The 21,164-nt window shown below is 46.5% G+C and overlaps 1 protein-coding gene across 2 annotated transcripts in view; it reads right to left on the bottom strand.

The window, feature by feature from the left end:
* LOC139376335 (myomegalin-like) overlaps nt 1-21,164 on the bottom strand; it is a 134,907-nt gene that overhangs the window by 62,734 nt on the left and 51,009 nt on the right. The window contains exon 4 of one of the 2 annotated variants that reach the window (XM_071118747.1): nt 17,239-17,349. In XM_071118747.1, coding sequence (XP_070974848.1) covers nt 17,239-17,349 — 111 coding nt within the window. Of the gene's footprint in view, nt 1-17,238; nt 17,777-21,164 lie in introns of those variants that run through there. The other variant, XM_071118748.1, reaches the window with a different exon arrangement.

Here is a 21,164-nt window from a genome sequence, read left to right as displayed (position 1 = left end):
GGACTGTGGTTTGGACTGTGGTATGGACTGTAGATGGACTGTAGATGGACTGTGGTATGGAATGTAGATGGACTGTAGATGGACTGTGGTATGGACTGTAGATGGACTGTGGTATGGACTGTGGTATGGACTGCTGTATGGACTGTAGATGGACTGCGGTATGGCCTGTAGATGGACTGTGGTATGGACTGTAGATGGACTGTGGTATGAACTGTAGATGGACTGCTGTTTGGACTGATGATGGACTGTGGTATGGACTGTAGATGGACTGTGGTTTGGACTGTGGTATGGACTGTAGATGGACTGCTGTTTGGACTGTAGACGGACTGTGGTATGGACTGTGGATGGACTGAAGAAGGACTGTGGTATGAACTGTGTAGACTGTAGCTGGACTGTGGAATGAACTATAGATGGACTGTAGCTGGACTGTGGTATGAACTGTAGCTGGACTGTGATAAGGGCTGTAGATGGACAGTAGATGGACTGTAGATGGACTGTGGTATGAACTGTGTAGACTGTAGATGGACTGTGGTATGAACTGTGTAGACTGTAGCTGGACTGTGGTATGAACTGTAGCTGGACTGTGGTATGGACTGTAGATGGACTGTGGTATGAACCGTAGATGGACTGTAGCTGGACTGTGGTATGAACCGTGTAGACTGTAGCTGGACTGTGGTATGAACTGTAGATGGACTGCAGATGGACTATGGTATGAACCGTGTAGACTGTAGCTGGACTGTTGATGGACTGTAGAAGGACTGTAGATGGACTGTGGTATAAACTGTAGCTGGACTGTGGTATGGACTGTAGCTGGACTGTGGTATGAACTGTAGATGGACTGTAGATGGACTGTAGATGGACTGTAGCTGGACTGTGGTTTGAACTGTAGATGGACTGTAGATGGACTAACGTCTGGACTGTAGATGGACTGCGGTATGGACTGTAGATGGACTGTGGTATGGACTGTAGATGGACTGCGGTATGGACTGTAGATGGACTGTGGTATGGACTGTAGATGGACTGTGGTATGGACTGTAGAATGACTGCTGTATGGACTGTAGATGGACTGCGGTATGGACTGTAGCTGGACTGTGGTATGGCCTGTAGATTGACTGTAGATGGACTGTGGTATGGACTGTAGATGGTCTGCTGTTTGGACTGCTGTATGGACTGTAGATGGACTGCGGGATGGGCTGTAGATGGACTGTGGTATGGACCGTAGATGAACTGTGGTATGGACTGTAGAAGGACTGCTGTATGGACTGTAGATGGACAGTGGTATGGACTGTGGTATGGACTGTAGAAGGACTGCTGTATGGACTGTAGATGGACTGCGGTATGGACCGTAGCTGGACTGTGGTATGGCCTGTAGCTGGACTGTGGTATGGACTGTAGCTGGACTGTGGTATGGACTGTAGCTGGACTGTAGATGGAATGTAGATGGACTGTGGTATGAACTGTGTAGACTGAAGCTGGACTGTGGTATCAACTGTAGATGGACTGTAGCTGGACTGTGGTATGAACTGTCTATGGACTGTAGATCAACTCTGGTATGAACTGTGTAGACTGTGGCATGAACTGTAGATGGACTCTAGATGGACTGTGGTATGAACTGTGTACTCTCTAGCTGAACTGTGGTATGAATGGTAGCTGGACTGTGGTATGAACTGTAGATGGACTGTGGTATGGACTGTAGATGGACTAACGTATGGACTGTAGATGGACTGCGGTATGGACTGTAGATGGACTAACGTATGGACTGTAGATGGACTGCTGTATGGACTGTCGATGGACTGCGGTATGGTCTGTAGGTGGACTGTGGTATGGACTGTAGATGGACTGTGGTATGGACTGTGGTATGGACTCAAGATGGACTGTGGTATGGACTGTAGATGGACTGTAGATGGAATGTAGATGGACTGTAGATGGAATGTAGATGGACTGTAGATGGACTGCGGTATGGACTGTAGATGGACTGCCGTATGGACTGTGGAATGGACTGTAGATGGACTGAGGTATGGACTGTAGATGGACTGTGGTATTAACTGTGTAGACTGTAGCTGGACTGTGGTATGGACTGTAGCTGGACTGTGGTATGAACTGTAGATGGACTGCGGTATGGACTGTAGATGGACTGCGGTATGGTGTGTAGATAGACTGTAGATGGACTGTTGATGGACTGTAGATGGAATGTGGTATGGACTGTAGATGGACTAACACATGGACTGTAGATGGACAGCTGTATGGACTGTAGATGGACTAACACATGGACTGTACATGGACTGCAGTATGGACTGTGGAATGGACTGCGGTATGGACTGTAGATGGACTGCTGTATGGACTATAGATGGACTGCGTTATGGACTGTAGATGGACTGCGGTATGGACTGTAGATGGACTGTGGTATGGTCTGTAGATGGACTGTGGTATGGACTGTAGATGGACTGCTGTATGGACTGTAGTTGGAATGTGGTATGGACTGTCGCTGGACTGTAGATGGAATGTAGATGGACTGTGGTATCAACTGTGTAGACTGAAGCTGGACTGTGGTATGAACAGTAGATGGAATGTAGATGGACTGTGGTATAAACTGTGTAGACTGAAGCTGGACTGTGGTATCAACTGTAGATGGACTGTAGCTGGACTATGGTATGAACTGTAGATGGACTGTAGATGGACTGTGGTATGAACTGTGTAGACTGTGGCATGAACTGTAGATGGACTGTGGTATGGGCTAACGTATGGACTGTAGATGGACTGCGGTATGGACTGTAGATGGACTAACGTATGGACTGTAGATGGACTGCTGTATGGACTATCGATGGACTGCGGTATGGACTGTAGATGGACTGTGGTATGGACTGTAGATGGACTGTGGTATGGACTCAAGATGGACTGTAGATTAACTGTGGTATGGACTGTAGATGGACTGTGGCATGAACTGTGTAGACTGAAGCTAGACTGTGGTATGAACTGTAAATGGAATGTAGATGGACGGTGGTATGAACTGTGTAGACTGTAGCTGGGCTGTGTTATGAACTGTAGATGGACTGTAGATGGACTGTGGTATGAACTGTGCAGACTGTAGCTGGACTGTGGTATGGACTGTAGATGCACTGTAGATGGACTGTGGTATGAAATGTGTAGACTGTAGCTGGACTGTGGTATGAACTGTAGCTGGACTGTGGTATGAACTGTAGATGCACTGTAGATGGACTGTGGTATGAACTGTGTAGACTGTAGCTGGACTGTGGTATGAACTGTAGCTGGACTGTGGTATGAACTGTAAATGGACTGTAGCTGGACTGTGGTATGAACTGTAGATGTACTGTAGATTTGACTGTAGCTGGACTGTGGTATGAACTGTAGATTAACTGTAGATGGACTGTAGATGGACAATTGATGGACTGTAGCTGGACTGTGGTATGGACTGTAGATGGACTGTAGCTGGACTGTGGTATGGACTGTAGATGGACTGTCGATGGACTGTGGTATGAACTGTGTAGACTGTAGCTGGACTGTGGAATGGACTGTAGCTGGACTGTGGTATGAACTGTAGATGGACTGTAGATGGACTGTAGATGGACTGTGGTATTAACTGTGTAGACTGTAGCTGGACTGTGGTATGGACTGTAGCTGGACTGCGGTATGGACTGTAGCTGGACTGTAGATGGACTGTGGTATGGACTGTAGATATACTGTGGTATGGACTGTAGATGGACTGTGGTATGGACTGTAGATGGACTGTGGTATGGACTGTAGATGCACTGTAGATGGACTGTGGTATGAACTGTGTAGACTGTAGCTGGACTGTGGTATGAACTGTAGCTGGACTGTGGTATGAACTGTAGATGCACTGTAGATGGACTGTGGTATGAACTGTGTAGACTGTAGCTGGACTGTGGTATGAACTGTAGCTGGACTGTGGTATGAACTGTAAATGGACTGTAGCTGGACTGTGGTATGAACTGTAGATGGACTGTAGATTTGATTGTAGCTGGACTGTGGTATGAACTGTAGATTAACTGTAGATGGACTGTAGATGGACAATTGATGGACTGTAGCTGGACTGTGGTATGGCCTGTAGATGGACTGTAGCTGGACTGTGGTATGGACTGTAGATGGACTGTCGATGGACTGTGGTATGAACTGTGTAGACTGTAGCTGGACTGTGGTATGGACTGTAGCTGGACTGTGGTATGGACTGTAGCTGGACTGTGGTTTGAACTGTAGATGGACTGTAGATGGACTAACGTCTGGACTGTAGATGGACTGCGGTATGGACTGTAGATGGACTGTGGTATGGACTGTAGATGGACTGCGGTATGGACTGTAGATGGACTGTGGTATGGACTGTAGATGGACTGTGGTATGGACTGTAGAATGACTGCTGTATGGACTGTAGATGGACTGCGGTATGGACTGTAGCTGGACTGTGGTATGGCCTGTAGATTGACTGTAGATGGACTGTGGTATGGACTGTAGATGGTCTGCTGTTTGGACTGCTGTATGGACTGTAGATGGACTGCGGGATGGGCTGTAGATGGACTGTGGTATGGACCGTAGATGAACTGTGGTATGGACTGTAGAAGGACTGCTGTATGGACTGTAGATGGACAGTGGTATGGACTGTGGTATGGACTGTAGAAGGACTGCTGTATGGACTGTAGATGGACTGCGGTATGGACTGTAGCTGGACTGTGGTATGGCCTGTAGCTGGACTGTGGTATGGACTGTAGCTGGACTGTGGTATGGACTGTAGCTGGACTGTAGATGGAATGTAGATGGACTGTGGTATGAACTGTGTAGACTGAAGCTGGACTGTGGTATCAACTGTAGATGGACTGTAGCTGGACTGTGGTATGAACTGTCTATGGACTGTAGATCAACTCTGGTATGAACTGTGTAGACTGTGGCATGAACTGTAGATGGACTCTAGATGGACTGTGGTATGAACTGTGTACTCTCTAGCTGAACTGTGGTATGAATGGTAGCTGGACTGTGGTATGAACTGTAGATGGACTGTGGTATGGACTGTAGATGGACTAACGTATGGACTGTAGATGGACTGCGGTATGGACTGTAGATGGACTAACGTATGGACTGTAGATGGACTGCTGTATGGACTGTCGATGGACTGCGGTATGGTCTGTAGGTGGACTGTGGTATGGACTGTAGATGGACTGTGGTATGGACTGTGGTATGGACTCAAGATGGACTGTGGTATGGACTGTAGATGGACTGTAGATGGAATGTAGATGGACTGTAGATGGAATGTAGATGGACTGTAGATGGACTGCGGTATGGACTGTAGATGGACTGCCGTATGGACTGTGGAATGGACTGTAGATGGACTGAGGTATGGACTGTAGATGGACTGTGGTATTAACTGTGTAGACTGTAGCTGGACTGTGGTATGGACTGTAGCTGGACTGTGGTATGAACTGTAGATGGACTGCGGTATGGACTGTAGATGGACTGCGGTATGGTGTGTAGATAGACTGTAGATGGACTGTTGATGGACTGTAGATGGAATGTGGTATGGACTGTAGATGGACTAACACATGGACTGTAGATGGACAGCTGTATGGACTGTAGATGGACTAACACATGGACTGTACATGGACTGCAGTATGGACTGTGGAATGGACTGCGGTATGGACTGTAGATGGACTGCTGTATGGACTATAGATGGACTGCGTTATGGACTGTAGATGGACTGCGGTATGGACTGTAGATGGACTGTGGTATGGTCTGTAGATGGACTGTGGTATGGACTGTAGATGGACTGCTGTATGGACTGTAGTTGGAATGTGGTATGGACTGTCGCTGGACTGTAGATGGAATGTAGATGGACTGTGGTATCAACTGTGTAGACTGAAGCTGGACTGTGGTATGAACAGTAGATGGAATGTAGATGGACTGTGGTATAAACTGTGTAGACTGAAGCTGGACTGTGGTATCAACTGTAGATGGACTGTAGCTGGACTATGGTATGAACTGTAGATGGACTGTAGATGGACTGTGGTATGAACTGTGTAGACTGTGGCATGAACTGTAGATGGACTGTGGTATGGGCTAACGTATGGACTGTAGATGGACTGCGGTATGGACTGTAGATGGACTAACGTATGGACTGTAGATGGACTGCTGTATGGACTATCGATGGACTGCGGTATGGACTGTAGATGGACTGTGGTATGGACTGTAGATGGACTGTGGTATGGACTCAAGATGGACTGTAGATTAACTGTGGTATGGACTGTAGATGGACTGTGGCATGAACTGTGTAGACTGAAGCTAGACTGTGGTATGAACTGTAAATGGAATGTAGATGGACGGTGGTATGAACTGTGTAGACTGTAGCTGGGCTGTGTTATGAACTGTAGATGGACTGTAGATGGACTGTGGTATGAACTGTGCAGACTGTAGCTGGACTGTGGTATGGACTGTAGATGCACTGTAGATGGACTGTGGTATGAAATGTGTAGACTGTAGCTGGACTGTGGTATGAACTGTAGCTGGACTGTGGTATGAACTGTAGATGCACTGTAGATGGACTGTGGTATGAACTGTGTAGACTGTAGCTGGACTGTGGTATGAACTGTAGCTGGACTGTGGTATGAACTGTAAATGGACTGTAGCTGGACTGTGGTATGAACTGTAGATGTACTGTAGATTTGACTGTAGCTGGACTGTGGTATGAACTGTAGATTAACTGTAGATGGACTGTAGATGGACAATTGATGGACTGTAGCTGGACTGTGGTATGGACTGTAGATGGACTGTAGCTGGACTGTGGTATGGACTGTAGATGGACTGTCGATGGACTGTGGTATGAACTGTGTAGACTGTAGCTGGACTGTGGAATGGACTGTAGCTGGACTGTGGTATGAACTGTAGATGGACTGTAGATGGACTGTAGATGGACTGTGGTATTAACTGTGTAGACTGTAGCTGGACTGTGGTATGGACTGTAGCTGGACTGCGGTATGGACTGTAGCTGGACTGTAGATGGACTGTGGTATGGACTGTAGATATACTGTGGTATGGACTGTAGATGGACTGTGGTATGGACTGTAGATGGACTGTGGTATGGACTGTAGATGCACTGTAGATGGACTGTGGTATGAACTGTGTAGACTGTAGCTGGACTGTGGTATGAACTGTAGCTGGACTGTGGTATGAACTGTAGATGCACTGTAGATGGACTGTGGTATGAACTGTGTAGACTGTAGCTGGACTGTGGTATGAACTGTAGCTGGACTGTGGTATGAACTGTAAATGGACTGTAGCTGGACTGTGGTATGAACTGTAGATGGACTGTAGATTTGATTGTAGCTGGACTGTGGTATGAACTGTAGATTAACTGTAGATGGACTGTAGATGGACAATTGATGGACTGTAGCTGGACTGTGGTATGGCCTGTAGATGGACTGTAGCTGGACTGTGGTATGGACTGTAGATGGACTGTCGATGGACTGTGGTATGAACTGTGTAGACTGTAGCTGGACTGTGGTATGGACTGTAGCTGGACTGTGGTATGAACTGTAGATGGACTGTAGATGGACTGTAGATGGACTGTGGTATTAACTGTGTAGACTGTAGCTGGACTGTGGTATGGACTGTAGCTGGACTGCGGTATGGACTGTAGCTGGACTGTAGATGGACTGTGGTATGGACTGTAGATATACTGTGGTATGGACTGTAGATGGACTGTGGTATGGACTGTAGATGGACTGCGGTATGGACTGTAGATGGACTGTTGTATTAACTGTGTAGACTGTAGCTGGACTGTGGTATGGACTGTAGCTGGACTGTGGTATGAACTGTGGTATGGCCTGCTGTATGGACTGTAGATGGATTTCTGTATGGACTGTAGATGGACTGCGGTATGGCCTGTAGATGGACTGTGGTATGGACTGTAGATGGACTGTGGTATGGACTGTAGATGGACTGCTGTTTGGACTGTAGATGGACTGTGGTATGGACTGTAGATGGACTGTGGTTTGGACTGTGGTATGGACTGTAGATGGACTGCTGTTTGGACTGTAGATGGACTGTAGATGGACTGTGGTATGGACTGTGGATGGACTGCTGTTTGGACTGTAGATGGACTGTGGTATGGACTGTAGATGGACTGTGGTTTGGACTGTGGTATGGACTGTAGATGGGCTGTGGTATGGACTGTAGATGGACTGTGTCAGGATTTGGCCAGGGTTGTTCCGGTTTTGGTCACTAGATGCCCCCATTGTGCTTTTGACCCTTTTGTTTTCCCTTGTTCCCAGTTATTATTTGCACCTGTGCCTCGTTTCCCTTGAATGTATTTAAACCCTTAGTTTTCCTTAGTTCTTTGCTCTTTGTTTGTATGCTAGCACCCAGCCCCAGCAATGCTGTGAACTCGTGTTTCTCTAGTTGGATTTTCTTGAGGTTTTCTGGTTTTGTTCTTGTTTGTTTTTTATTATTATTTTTGGAGGATATATATATATTTTTTATTAAATCACCTTCTCTAGTACTGCTGTGTCTGCCTCATCTTCTGGGTTCTGCCGACTATTAGTGGCTCAGTTTACTAAGTGACTGTTTCTCACACCGGAGACCTGAGTTTGTAACCGGGTCCTGACAGACTGTGGTATGGACTGTAGATGGACTGCTGTATGGACTGTGGGATGAACTGTAGATGGATGTCTGGACTGTGGATGGACTGCGGTATGGACTGTGGTATGGACTGTAGATGGACTGCTGTATGGACTGTGGATGGACTGCGGTATGGACTGTGGTATGGACTGTAGATGGACTGCTGTATGGACTGTAGATGGACTGCTGTATGGACTGTAGAATGACTGCTGTATGGACTGTAGATGGACTGCTGTATGGACTGTAGTTGGACTGTAGATGGACTGTGGTATGGACTGTAGATGGAATTTGGTTTGGAATGGATGGACTGCTGTATGGACTGCTGTATGGACTGTAGGTGGACTGCTGTATGGACTGTAGATGGACTGTGGTATGGACTGCGGTATGGACTGTAGATGGACTTTGGTATGGAATGTGTGGATTGTAGATGGACTGTGGTATTGACTGTAGATGGACTTTGGTATGGAATGTGTGGATTGTATCTGGACTGTGGTATGGACTGTAGCTGACTCTGTGCTGATGCCTCAGTGCAGGTGTTGCCCTTGTTCTATTTTCTGCCACCTGTCTATGACAAACCTCAGCTGGGATTCTCCAGATAAAAGATGAGAGGTGTTTGAGAGCTACGGTGCAGCAAAGAACCTGTACTGCTGGTGTAATGTAACATCAGTGGGAACATGGCATTCCGATGTCACAGACGTTATATTTAGACCAGGGGGAATGCAGAGCAGCTCTGGGGCTTATACCAGGAGTCAGGGGTTAAGATACACATTTTGTCTGCTCTAACAGACACAGCAAGCCAGGACAGGACAGGGCCCTGAGGCCAGTGATTTGGGATTTGACAAATGTCTTGGGAATGTGATTGTCCAATTTTGAGTGGACAGTCTCTCTCCCTCTCTTTCTCTCTCCAACGCCATCATCACCATGATAGGCCTGATCACCGGCGACGATGAGACAGCCTACAGGGAGGTCAGTGACCTGGCAGTGTGGTGCCGGGACAACAACCTCTTCCTCATCTTCAGTCAGACCAAGGAGCTGATCGTGGACGAAAGGGAATGGGGTGAGCACGCCCTCATCCATTTCAACGGGGCTGCCGTGGAGCTGGTCGAGAGCTTCAAGTTCCTCGGTCTAAACCACTAAGGACTTAAAATGGTCCACTCACACGCGTACATTCGTGAAGAAGGCCCCTCAGGAGGTTGAAAAGGTTTGGTATGGGCCCTCAGATCCTCAAAAACGTTCTATAGCTGTACCACTGAGAGCATCCTGACTGGCTGCATCACTACTTGGAATGACAACAGCACCACCCTCGATCGCAAGGCGCTACAGAGGGGGGGTGCAGATAGCCCAGTACTATATCAGGCGGTGTGATAGAAAGGCCCGGAAAATAGTTAAAGCTTCCAGCCACCCGAGGCATAGACTGTTCTGTATACTTCCACACGGCAAGAGGCACACTCACAGGACTCTACACACTCACACACACTGACACTCTAACACACACATAACATGCACACAAATGTATGCTGACTCTACACTAGGGTTGCACATTTTGGAGAATATTCAGAGGTGGAAACTTTCCGTGGGAATTAATGGGAATATATGAGAATTAACGGGAATATATGCCTATTAATATTAACACCACTTAAATGTAGATGTGCTTTGCATTGGATATATTTACCATATCATATGGAGACAGAAACATAAACCTTTTACCTTATCATAAGTAGACATAATTGCAAATTATTAAATCCTTCCAATAGAAATAAAAAACAAACAATTTTGTTACGTATTGAACTTAAACTAAATGAGTTGACTCATCACATGGGATGATTTAACTGAACAACAAAAGACAGGGAATATTGAATGATCCCCAGTGATCCAACGCATCTCCCAAAAATCTGTAAAATGATAGTCTAGAAAATAAAGCTTTGGTTGTCTTCCTCTCAGGCTTCCATGTCTTCTCCCTGGACCTCCTCAACTGAGACTGAGGCCTCATCTTCACTGTCATTTTCCAACCTTGTTGAGGATGGCTTGTTGTCAGGCTCAAAAAGCCTCAAATTTGCCCGGATGGCCACCAATTTTTCAACCCTTGCATTGGTCAGCCTGTTGCGTGCTTTGGTGTGTGTTCCCAAAGAAGGACCAGTTGCGCTCTGAGGCAGCTGATGTTGGTGGGATTTGGAGGATGATGGAGGCAACAGGGGAAAAATCCTCAGATCCACAAAGTCCCCTCCACCAGGTGACTGATGAGATATGTTGGCACGACTGCCATATTGCATCTCCATCCCAAAGCTCTTGCTTGGAAGTGGACTTCGCCAGACTGCCAAGAACCTTACCCTCATCCAGGCCAAGGTGGTGAGACATGGTAGTGATGACACCACAGGCCTTGTTGATCTCTGCACCAGACAGGATGCTCTTGTCAGAATACTTGGGGTCCAACATGTACGCTGCGGCGTGTATGGGCTTCAGGCAGAAGTCTTCACGCTTTTTGATGGACAGTATTTCAGAACTGCAGTTTCGTCTGATTGGAACAACAGTGAAGTGGGCAGGGCAGTACGGATTTCTTCTCTTACATATGCAAGCAGATGAATGGACAGGATGGAATTGTCTCCCTCAATCTATGCAATGGCTACTGCTATAGGTTTCAGGAGTTTCAGGCTGCTTACCACTCTCTCCCAAAATACATCATCCAGGAGGATCCTCTTGATGGGGCTGTCCATATCAGCAGACTGTGATATGGACATTTCTTGGAGAGACTCCTTCCCCTCCAGGAGACTGTCAAACATGATGACAACACCACCCCAATGGGTGTTGCTGGGCAGCTTCAATGTGGTTCTCTTACTCTTCTCACTTTGCTTTGTGAGGTAGATTGCTGCTGTAACTTGATGACCCTTCACATACCTAACCATTTCCTTGGCTCTCTTGTAGAGTGTATCCATTGTTTTCAGTGCCATGATGTCCTCGAGGAGCAGATTCAATGCATGAGCAGCACAGCCAATGGGTGTGATGTGAAGGTAGGACTCCTCCACTTTAGACCAAGCAGCCTGTGGTCCAAGGTCATTGATGACTGCCTTCAGCTCATCTGCAATGTAGAGACTGGTGTGTCTGTTGTCCTCTATCACTCCATTATCCCTGCACATTGTAAATATAGTACTGGAACTGACCAGCTTCTTACTTTCTCGTTTTCTACTTTTAAAATTCTGGTGTGTTTTTACTCTACCTTAAGTTATTTTTTAGTGCTACCTTGATATTGATTACTGCATTGTTGGGTTTCAGAGCTGGCAAGAAAGACATTTCACTGTACTTTGCCATTTGCCATGACATAAAAACTTGAAATCTTATTTTATAAAGCATTACTTTTCACATCATGCATCACTGCATGACAGGCAGACAGTAACTGGGATGTTTTCTTGTTATCCACACAGCTCTAAATATAGCAGTCTATGGTGCACCTGCTATTGCTGCAACCCCCCCCCGCCCCCTTGGCCCACAGCAACAGTTCCCCTTATAACTAGACATGCACCGGAATGGGAAGAGGCGGCCGTGATTGGCCTAGACCTGGGATTAAGAGTAGTAATAGGCCTATTCGCTTACATACACACACAGGGCACCCACATACAGTATACACCACAGATAGATCCCTATACTGACATACACAAACAGGGCACCCACATACAGTATACACCACAGATAGATCCCTATACTGACATACGCACACAGGGCACCCACATACAGTATACACCACAGATAGATCCCTATACTGACATACGCACACAGGGCACCCACATACAGTATACACCACAGATAGATCCCAATACTGACATACGCACACAGGGCACCCACATACAGTATACACCACAGATAGATCCCTATACTGACATACGCACACAGGGCACCCACATACAGTATACACCACAGATAGATCCCTATACTGACATACGCACACAGGGCACCCACATACAGTATACACCACAGATAGATCCCTATACTGACATACGCACACAGGGCACCCACATACAGTATACACCACAGATAGATCCCTATACTGACATACACACACAGGGCACCCACATACAGTATACACCACAGATAGATCCTTATACTGACATACACACACAGGGCACCCACATACAGTATACACCACAGATAGATCCCTATACTGACATACGCACACCGATTGGGATGAAAAAGCACAGTTGAAACCCTTTGCAGAAGAACAAATGTGTTAAATAAATGATTGCACTCTTGGACTACACATAGAATCCCTCTGATTCCTACTGTTGGTCTGAGCAGTGAGTGTAAACCAAGACAACAGTAACGGTGCCAGGGAATTAACTGGATCATGCGGATCTCCAAAGAAACAATCCAACACCAATCTTTATCTGAGACAATCAAATCAAATGTTATTGGTCACATACACATGGTTAGCAGATGTTATTGGTCACATACACACGGTTAGCAGATGTTAATGGTCACACACACATGGTTAGCAGATGTTATTGGTCACATGGTTAGCAGATGTTATTGGTCACATGGTTAGCAGATGTTATTGGTCACATATACATGGTTAGCAGATGTTATTGGTCACATATACATGGTTAGCAGATGTTATTGGTCACATATACATGGTTAGCAGATCTTAGTGCGAGTGTAGGGAAATGCTTGTGCTTCTAGTTTTTTTTATTTTTTATTTTTTTTATTTCACCTTTATTTAACCAGGTAGGCTAGTTGAGAACAAGTTCTCATTTGCAACTGCGACCTGGCCAAGATAAGGCATAGCAGTGTGAACAGACAACACAGAGTTACACATGGAGTAAACAATTAACAAGTCAATAACACAGTAGAAAAATGGGGAGTCTATATATACATTGTGTGCAAAAGGCATGAGAAGGTAGGCAAATAATTACAATTATGCAGATTAACACTGGAGTGATAAATGATCAGATGGTTATGTACAGGTAGAGATATTGGTGTGCAAAAGAGCAGAAAAATAAATAAATAAAAACAGTATGGGGATGAGGTAGGTGAAAATGGGTGGGCTATTTACCAATAGACTATGTACAGCTGCAGCGATCGGTTAGCTGCTCAGATAGCAGATGTTTGAAGTTGGTGAGGGAGATAAAAGTCTCCAACTTCAGCGATTTTTGCAATTCGTTCCAGTCACAGGCAGCAGAGAATTGGAACGAAAGGCGGCCAAATGAGGTGTTGGCTTTAGGGATGATCAGTGAGATACACCTGCTGGAGCGCGTGCTACGGATGGGTGTTGCCATCGTAACCAGTGAACTGAGATAAGGCGGAGCTTTACCTAGCATGGACTTGTAGATGACCTGGAGCCAGTGGGTCTGGCGACGAATATGTAGCGAGGGCCAGCCGACTAGAGCATACAAGTCGCAGTGGTGGGTGGTATAAGGTGCTTTAGTGACAAAACGGATGGCACTGTGATAAACTGCATCCAGTTTGCTGAGTAGAGTGTTGGAAGCAATTTTGTAGATGACATCGCCGAAGTCGAGGATCGGTAGGATAGTCAGTTTTACTAGGGTAAGTTTGGCGGCGTGAGTGAAGGAGGCTTTGTTGCGGAATAGAAAGCCGACTCTTGATTTGATTTTCGATTGGAGATGTTTGATATGGGTCTGGAAGGAGAGTTTAGAGTCTAGCCAGACACCTAGGTACTTATAGATGTCCACATATTCAAGGTCGGAACCATCCAGGGTGGTGATGCTGGTCAGGCGTGCGGGTGCAGGCAGCGAACGGTTGAAAAGCATGCATTTGGTTTTACTAGCGTTTAAGAGCAGTTGGAGGCCACGGAAGGAGTGCTGTATGGCATTGAAGCTCGTTTGGAGGTTAAATAGCACAGTGTCCAAGGACAGGCCAGAAGTATATAGAATGGTGTCGTCTGCGTAGAGGTGGATCAGGGAATCGCCCGCAGCATGAGAAACATCATTGATATATACAGAGAAAAGAGTCGGCCCGAGAATTGAACCCTGTGGCACCCCCATAGAGACTACCAGAGGACCGGACAGCATGCCCTCCGATTTGACACACTGAACTCTGTCTGCAAAGTAATTGGTGAACCAGGCAAGGCAGTCATCCGAAAAACCGAGGCTACTGAGTCTGCCGATAAGAATACGGTGATTGACAGAGTCGAAAGTCTTGGCAAGGTCTATGAAGACGGCTGCACAGTACTGTCTTTTATCGATGGCGGTTATGATATCGTTTAGTACCTTGAGCGTGGCTGAGGTACACCCGTGACCGGCTCGGAAACCAGATTGCACAGCGGAGAAGGTACGGTGGGATTCAAGATGGTCAGTGACCTGTTTGTTGACTTGGCTTTCGAAGACCTTAGATAGGCAGGGCAGGATGGATATAGGTCTGTAACAGTTTGGGTCCAGGGTGTCGCCCCCTTTGAAGAGGGGGATGACTGCGGCAGCTTTCCAATCCTTGGGGATCTCAGACGATATGAAAGAGAGGTTGAACAGGCTGGTAATAGGGGTTGCGACAATGGCGGCGGATAGTTTCAGGAATAGAGGGTCCATATTGTCAAGCCCAGCTGATTTGTACGGGTCCAGGTTTTGCAGCTCTTTCAGAACATCTGCTATCTGGATTTGGGTAAAGGAGAACCTGGAGAGGCTTGGGCGAGTAGCTGCGAGGGGGGGGGGGGGAGCTGTTGGCCGAGGTTGGAGTAGCCAGGCGGAAGGCATGGCCAGCCGTTGAGAAATGCTTGTTGAAGTTTTCGATAATCATGGATTTATCGGTGGTGACCGTGTTACCTAGCCTCAGTGCAGTGGGCAGCTGGGAGGAGGTGCTCTTGTTCTCCATGGACTTCACAGTGTCCCAGAACTTTTTGGAGTTGGAGCTACAGGATGCAAACTTCTGCCTGAAGAAGTTGGCTTTAGCTTTCCTGACTGACTGTGTGTATTGGTTCCTGACTTCCCTGAACAGTTGCATATCGCGGGGACTATTCGATGTTAGTGCAGTCCGCCACAGGATGTTTTTGTGCTGGTCGAGGGCAGTCAGGTCTGGAGTGAACCAGGGGCTATATCTGTTCTTAGTTCTGCATTTTTTGAACGAGCATGCTTATCTAAAATGGTGAGGAAGTTACTTTTAAAGAAAGACCAGGCATCCTCAACTGACGGGATGAGGTCAATGTCCTTCCAGGATACCCGGGCCAGGTCGATTAGAAAGGCCTGCTCACAGAAGTGTTTTAGGGAGCGTTTGACAGTGATGAGGGGTGGTCGTTTGACTGCGGCTCCGTAGCGGATACAGGCAATGAGGCAGTGATCGCTGAGATCCTGGTTGAAGACAGCGGAGGTGTATTTGGAGGGCCAGTTGGTCAGGATGACGTCAATGAGGGTGCCCTTGTTTACAGAGTTAGGGTTGTACCTGGTGGGTTCCTTGATGATTTGAGTGAGATTGAGGGCATCTAGCTTAGATTGTAGGACTGCCGGGGTGTTAAGCATATCCGACAGTGCAGCAATATCTAACATGTAATCTAACAATTACACAACAGCTACCTACTACACACAAATCTAAGTAAAGGAATGAAAAGAATATATACATATAAATATATGGATGAGCAATGACAGTGGCATAGGTAAGATGCAATAGATGGTATAAAATACAGTGTACACATCTGAGATGAGTGATGCAAGATATGTAAACATGAAGACAATGAAGTGACCGTATCATCATATTGTCTTGCACGGTCTTGAAGTGAGACTCCCCTTATATGAATAAAAGGTTATTAAACCGATGAAGCTTTAACCGTACATGAGATATTGAGCGCTTAATACCCTACCATAACATGCTCAAACATGAAAGGGACAGTTTGGTCGAACCTCTCTCCACTCAGTTAGCTGTGGCATGTAGAGATAAAGGATGATAAGTCCGAGCACATTCAGGTCTTGTTTGTTTGGATCAGGTCAGCCATCTTGGAAAAATACAAACACACACGCAGCACATAGCCACGCACGCTAATCTATCTACCCATCTGGAGTGGTGGTCTACGGGGATTCTGGAGAATTGACCAGTTTCCATATGCACACAGAGAACAGCTGGTTTAATAAGAGTCACACAGTATATGATCTCACACACCCTCCCGTCTACCCCCTTTGAACATGCAGGCAGCAGGCTAACACCCTGTGCCCCCAGACTGCTGCCCTTTCCCTGGGATTAGGAGCTGTCTGTGTACCATTATACTGAGGGTAAGGCATAGGAACTATGATATCTATACAAACACTCACTGCATGGTTCCCTGTGGTAGGACAATGACATCAGAGGGGAAGGAAGTGCTAGATTCTCCACGGGGGGACACACACGGTAGCCTGGTCCCAAATCTGTTTGTGTTGTCTTTCCAACTCCCATGGTCATAGTCGCGCTAAACAATACTCATCATGAAGAAAATTCCATATATATTTATTTAAATGTTTCAGTGCCTCAATGGAATGAAAGCCTGCGGGTATTGAGACATTCCAGAACCTACGTTCCCTACAGATGTGCTAAAGCATTGTTGAGTGTATCAGCTCGCCCCTTCTCCTCCAGCTAGAGTTTGGCTCAGTTCTATTTCAAACAGGACCAACGACAGGCAGTGTGTATTAATGTGTGCCAGTCACTCACTGTGCGGTAGACATGGTCGCTGCTGTCCTCGAACTTCTGCTGGATCCTCTCCTCCAGGAAGTAGATGCGGAGCTTGAGGCTGAAGTTCTCCTTCTTCAGGTCATTGAGGTGCTGCGACAGAGTACGGTGACCGTTAGACATGTCACTTTAAAAACAACGGCCACCCGCAGACATGGCCCTTATACGTCAGAGAACACGGTACCCATTTGACATGGCCGTGCTACAGGAAAATACGTGAACCGTTTGAGATGTCCGTGATATAGACCAGAAAGTCCGGTAATCGTTAGATATCTTCTTCCCGGTAGGCACAATATATCAGTCATCGGTCTTGCGGTGTCAAGTGAAAAAACAACGGGAGAAAGAAAATACTACAAAAGTGTCTTCCTGACCTCTTGGAAGCCACAGTGAATCCAAACACACACACTAACGCTAAAACACACAGACATGGGAGTGTCGTTGGGCCGTTCAGGGATGCAGAGGGCTACTCCGCGGCCAAGGCTTTCAGAGCTGTGGCCGTGGCGGCTCCATAGTGTGTTCTGGATAAGAAGGGGCCGAACACAGGAGCTTATTTTACTGACACACACATGCCTGGAATCTCAGACAGCCAGGAGAGAGGAAGAGGGAGAGGGACTGTGGCGGGGGCAGTTATAAGGGATGGCACGCACTTGTGACATGTAAGGCGATAATTCCAGAGAGAGAGATTGAAGTAAATAGGAAGAGGTGCTAGGTGGTCTGAATGATCGTACATATTCTCTCTCTGTCCCCCCCGCATTACTATGTGTAAACATTAAAACACATGTTAATGACCAGCTGAAACTCTGTACCCTGACAACATCTTATGAAACATGTCAGTCAACGTAAACATTATACTGTACCTTCCTATCCCACACTCTGTCAACTATACTGTACCTTCCTATCCCACACTCTGTCCACTATACTGTACCTTCCTATCCCACACTCTGTCCATTATACTGTACCTTCCTATCCCACACTCTGTCCACTATACTGTACCTTCCTATCCCACACTCTGTCCACTATACTGTACCTTCCTATCCCACACTCTGTCCATTATACTGTACCTTCCTATCCCACACTGTGTCCATTATACTGTACCTTCCTATCCCACACTCTGTCCATTATACTGCACCTTCCTATCCCACACTCTGTCCATTATACTGTACCTTCCTATCCCACACTCTGTCCATTACACTGTACCTTCCTATCCCACACTCTGTGCACTATACTGTACCTTCCTATCCCACACTCTGTCCATTATACTGTACCTTCCGATCCCACACTCTGTCCATTATACTGTACCTTCCTATCCCACACTCTGTCCACTATACTGTACCTTCCTATCCCACACTCTGTCCATTATACTGTACCTTCCTATCCCACACTCTGTCCATTATACTGTACCTTCCTATCCCACACTCTGTCCATTATACTGCACCTTCCTATCCCACACTCTGTCCATTATACTGTACCTTCCTATCCCACACTCTGTCCATTATACTGCACCTTCCTATCCCACACTCTGTCCATTATACTGTACCGTCCTATCCCACACTCTGTCCATTATACTGTCCCTTCCTATCCCACACTCTGTCCATTATACTGTACCTTCCTATCCCACACTCTGTCCACTATACTGTACCTTCCTATCCCACACTCTGTCCACTATACTGTACCTTCCTATCCCACACTCTGTCCATTATACTGTACCTTCCTATCCCAAACTCTGTCCACTATACTGTCCCTTCCTATCCCACACTCTGTCCATTATACTGTACCTTCCTATCCCACACTCTGTCCATTATACTGTACCTTCCTATCCCACACTCTGTCCACTATACTGTACTTTCCTATCCCACACTCTGTCCACTATACTGTACCTTCCTATCCCACACTCTGTCCACTATACTGTACCTTCCTATCCCACACTCTGTCCATTATACTGTACCTTCCTATCCCACACTGTAAATTATACTGTACCTTCCTATCCCACACTCTGTCCATTACACTGTACCTTCCTATCCCACACTCTGTGCACTATACTGTACCTTCCTATCCCACACTCTGTCCATTATACTGTACCTTCCGATCCCACACTCTGTCCATTATACTGTACCTTCCTATCCCACACTCTGTCCACTATACTGTACCTTCCTATCCCACACTCTGTCCATTATACTGTACCTTCCTATCCCACACTCTGTCCATTATACTGTACCTTCCTATCCCACACTCTGTCCATTATACTGCACCTTCCTATCCCACACTCTGTCCATTATACTGTACCTTCCTATCCCACACTCTGTCCATTATACTGCACCTTCCTATCCCACACTCTGTCCATTATACTGTACCGTCCTATCCCACACTCTGTCCATTATACTGTCCCTTCCTATCCCACACTCTGTCCATTATACTGTACCTTCCTATCCCAAACTCTGTCCACTATACTGTCCCTTCCTATCCCACACTCTGTCCATTATACTGTACCTTCCTATCCCACACTCTGTCCACTATATTGTACCTTCCTATCCCACACTCTGTCCATTATACTGCATCTTCATATCCCACACTCTGTCCATTATACTGTACCTTCCTATCCCACACTCTGCCCACTATACTGTACCTTCTTATCCCACACTCTGTCCACTATACTGTACCTTCCTATCCCACACTCTGTCCACTATACTGTACCTTCCATATCCCACACTCTGTCCACTATACTGTACCTTCCTATCCCACACTGTCCACTATACTGTACCTTCCTATCCCACACTCTGTCCACTATACTGTACCTTCCTATCCCACACTCTGTCCACTATACTGTACCTTCCTATCCCACACTCTGTCCACTATACTGTCCCTTCCTATCCCACACTCTGTCCACTATACTGTACCTTCCTATCCCACACTCTGTCCACTATACTGTACCTTCCTATCCCACACTCTGTCCATTATACTGTACCTTCCTATCCCACACTGTAAATTATACTGTACCTTCCTATCCCACACTCTGTCCATTACACTGTACCTTCCTATCCCACACTCTGTGCACTATACTGTACCTTCCTATCCCACACTCTGTCCATTATACTGTACCTTCCGATCCCACACTCTGTCCATTATACTGTACCTTCCTATCCCACACTCTGTCCACTATACTGTACCTTCCGATCCCACACTCTGTCCATTATACTGCACCTTCCTATCCCATTATACTGTACCTTCCTATCCCACACTCTGTCCACTATACTGTACCTTCCTATCCCACACTGTCCACTATACTGTACCTTCCTATCCCACACTCTGTCCATTATACTGTACTTTCCTATCCCACACTCTGTCCATTATACTGTACCTTCCTATCCCACACTCTGTCCATTATACTGCACCTTCCTATCCCACACTCTGTCCATTATACTGTACCTTCCTATCCCACACTCTGTCCATTATACTGCACCTTCCTATCCCACACTCTGTCCATTATACTGTACCTTCCTATCCCACACTCTGTCCATTATACTGTCCCTTCCTATCCCACACTCTGTCCATTGTACTGTACCTTCCTATCCCACACTCTGTCCACTATACTGTACCTTCCTATCCCACACTCTGTCCACTATACTGTACCTTCCTATCCCACACTCTGTCCATTATACTGTACCTTCCTATCCCACACTCTGTCCACTATACTGTCCCTTCCTATCCCACACTCTGTCCATTATACTGTACCTTCCTATCCCACACTCTGTCCACTATACTGTACCTTCCTATCCCACACTCTGTCCATTATACTGCACCTTCCTATCCCACACTCTGTCCATTATACTGTACCTTCCTATCCCACACTCTGCACATTATACTGTACCTTCCTATCCCACACTCTGTCCATTATACTGTACCTTCCTATA

This window comes from Oncorhynchus clarkii, chromosome 20 (assembly GCF_045791955.1).
Source record: "Oncorhynchus clarkii lewisi isolate Uvic-CL-2024 chromosome 20, UVic_Ocla_1.0, whole genome shotgun sequence".
In the NCBI taxonomy this organism is placed as follows: domain Eukaryota; kingdom Metazoa; phylum Chordata; class Actinopteri; order Salmoniformes; family Salmonidae; genus Oncorhynchus; species Oncorhynchus clarkii.
The sequence above is the reverse complement of the archived record's forward strand: the minus strand, read 5'-3'. Positions and strand labels throughout refer to the sequence as shown.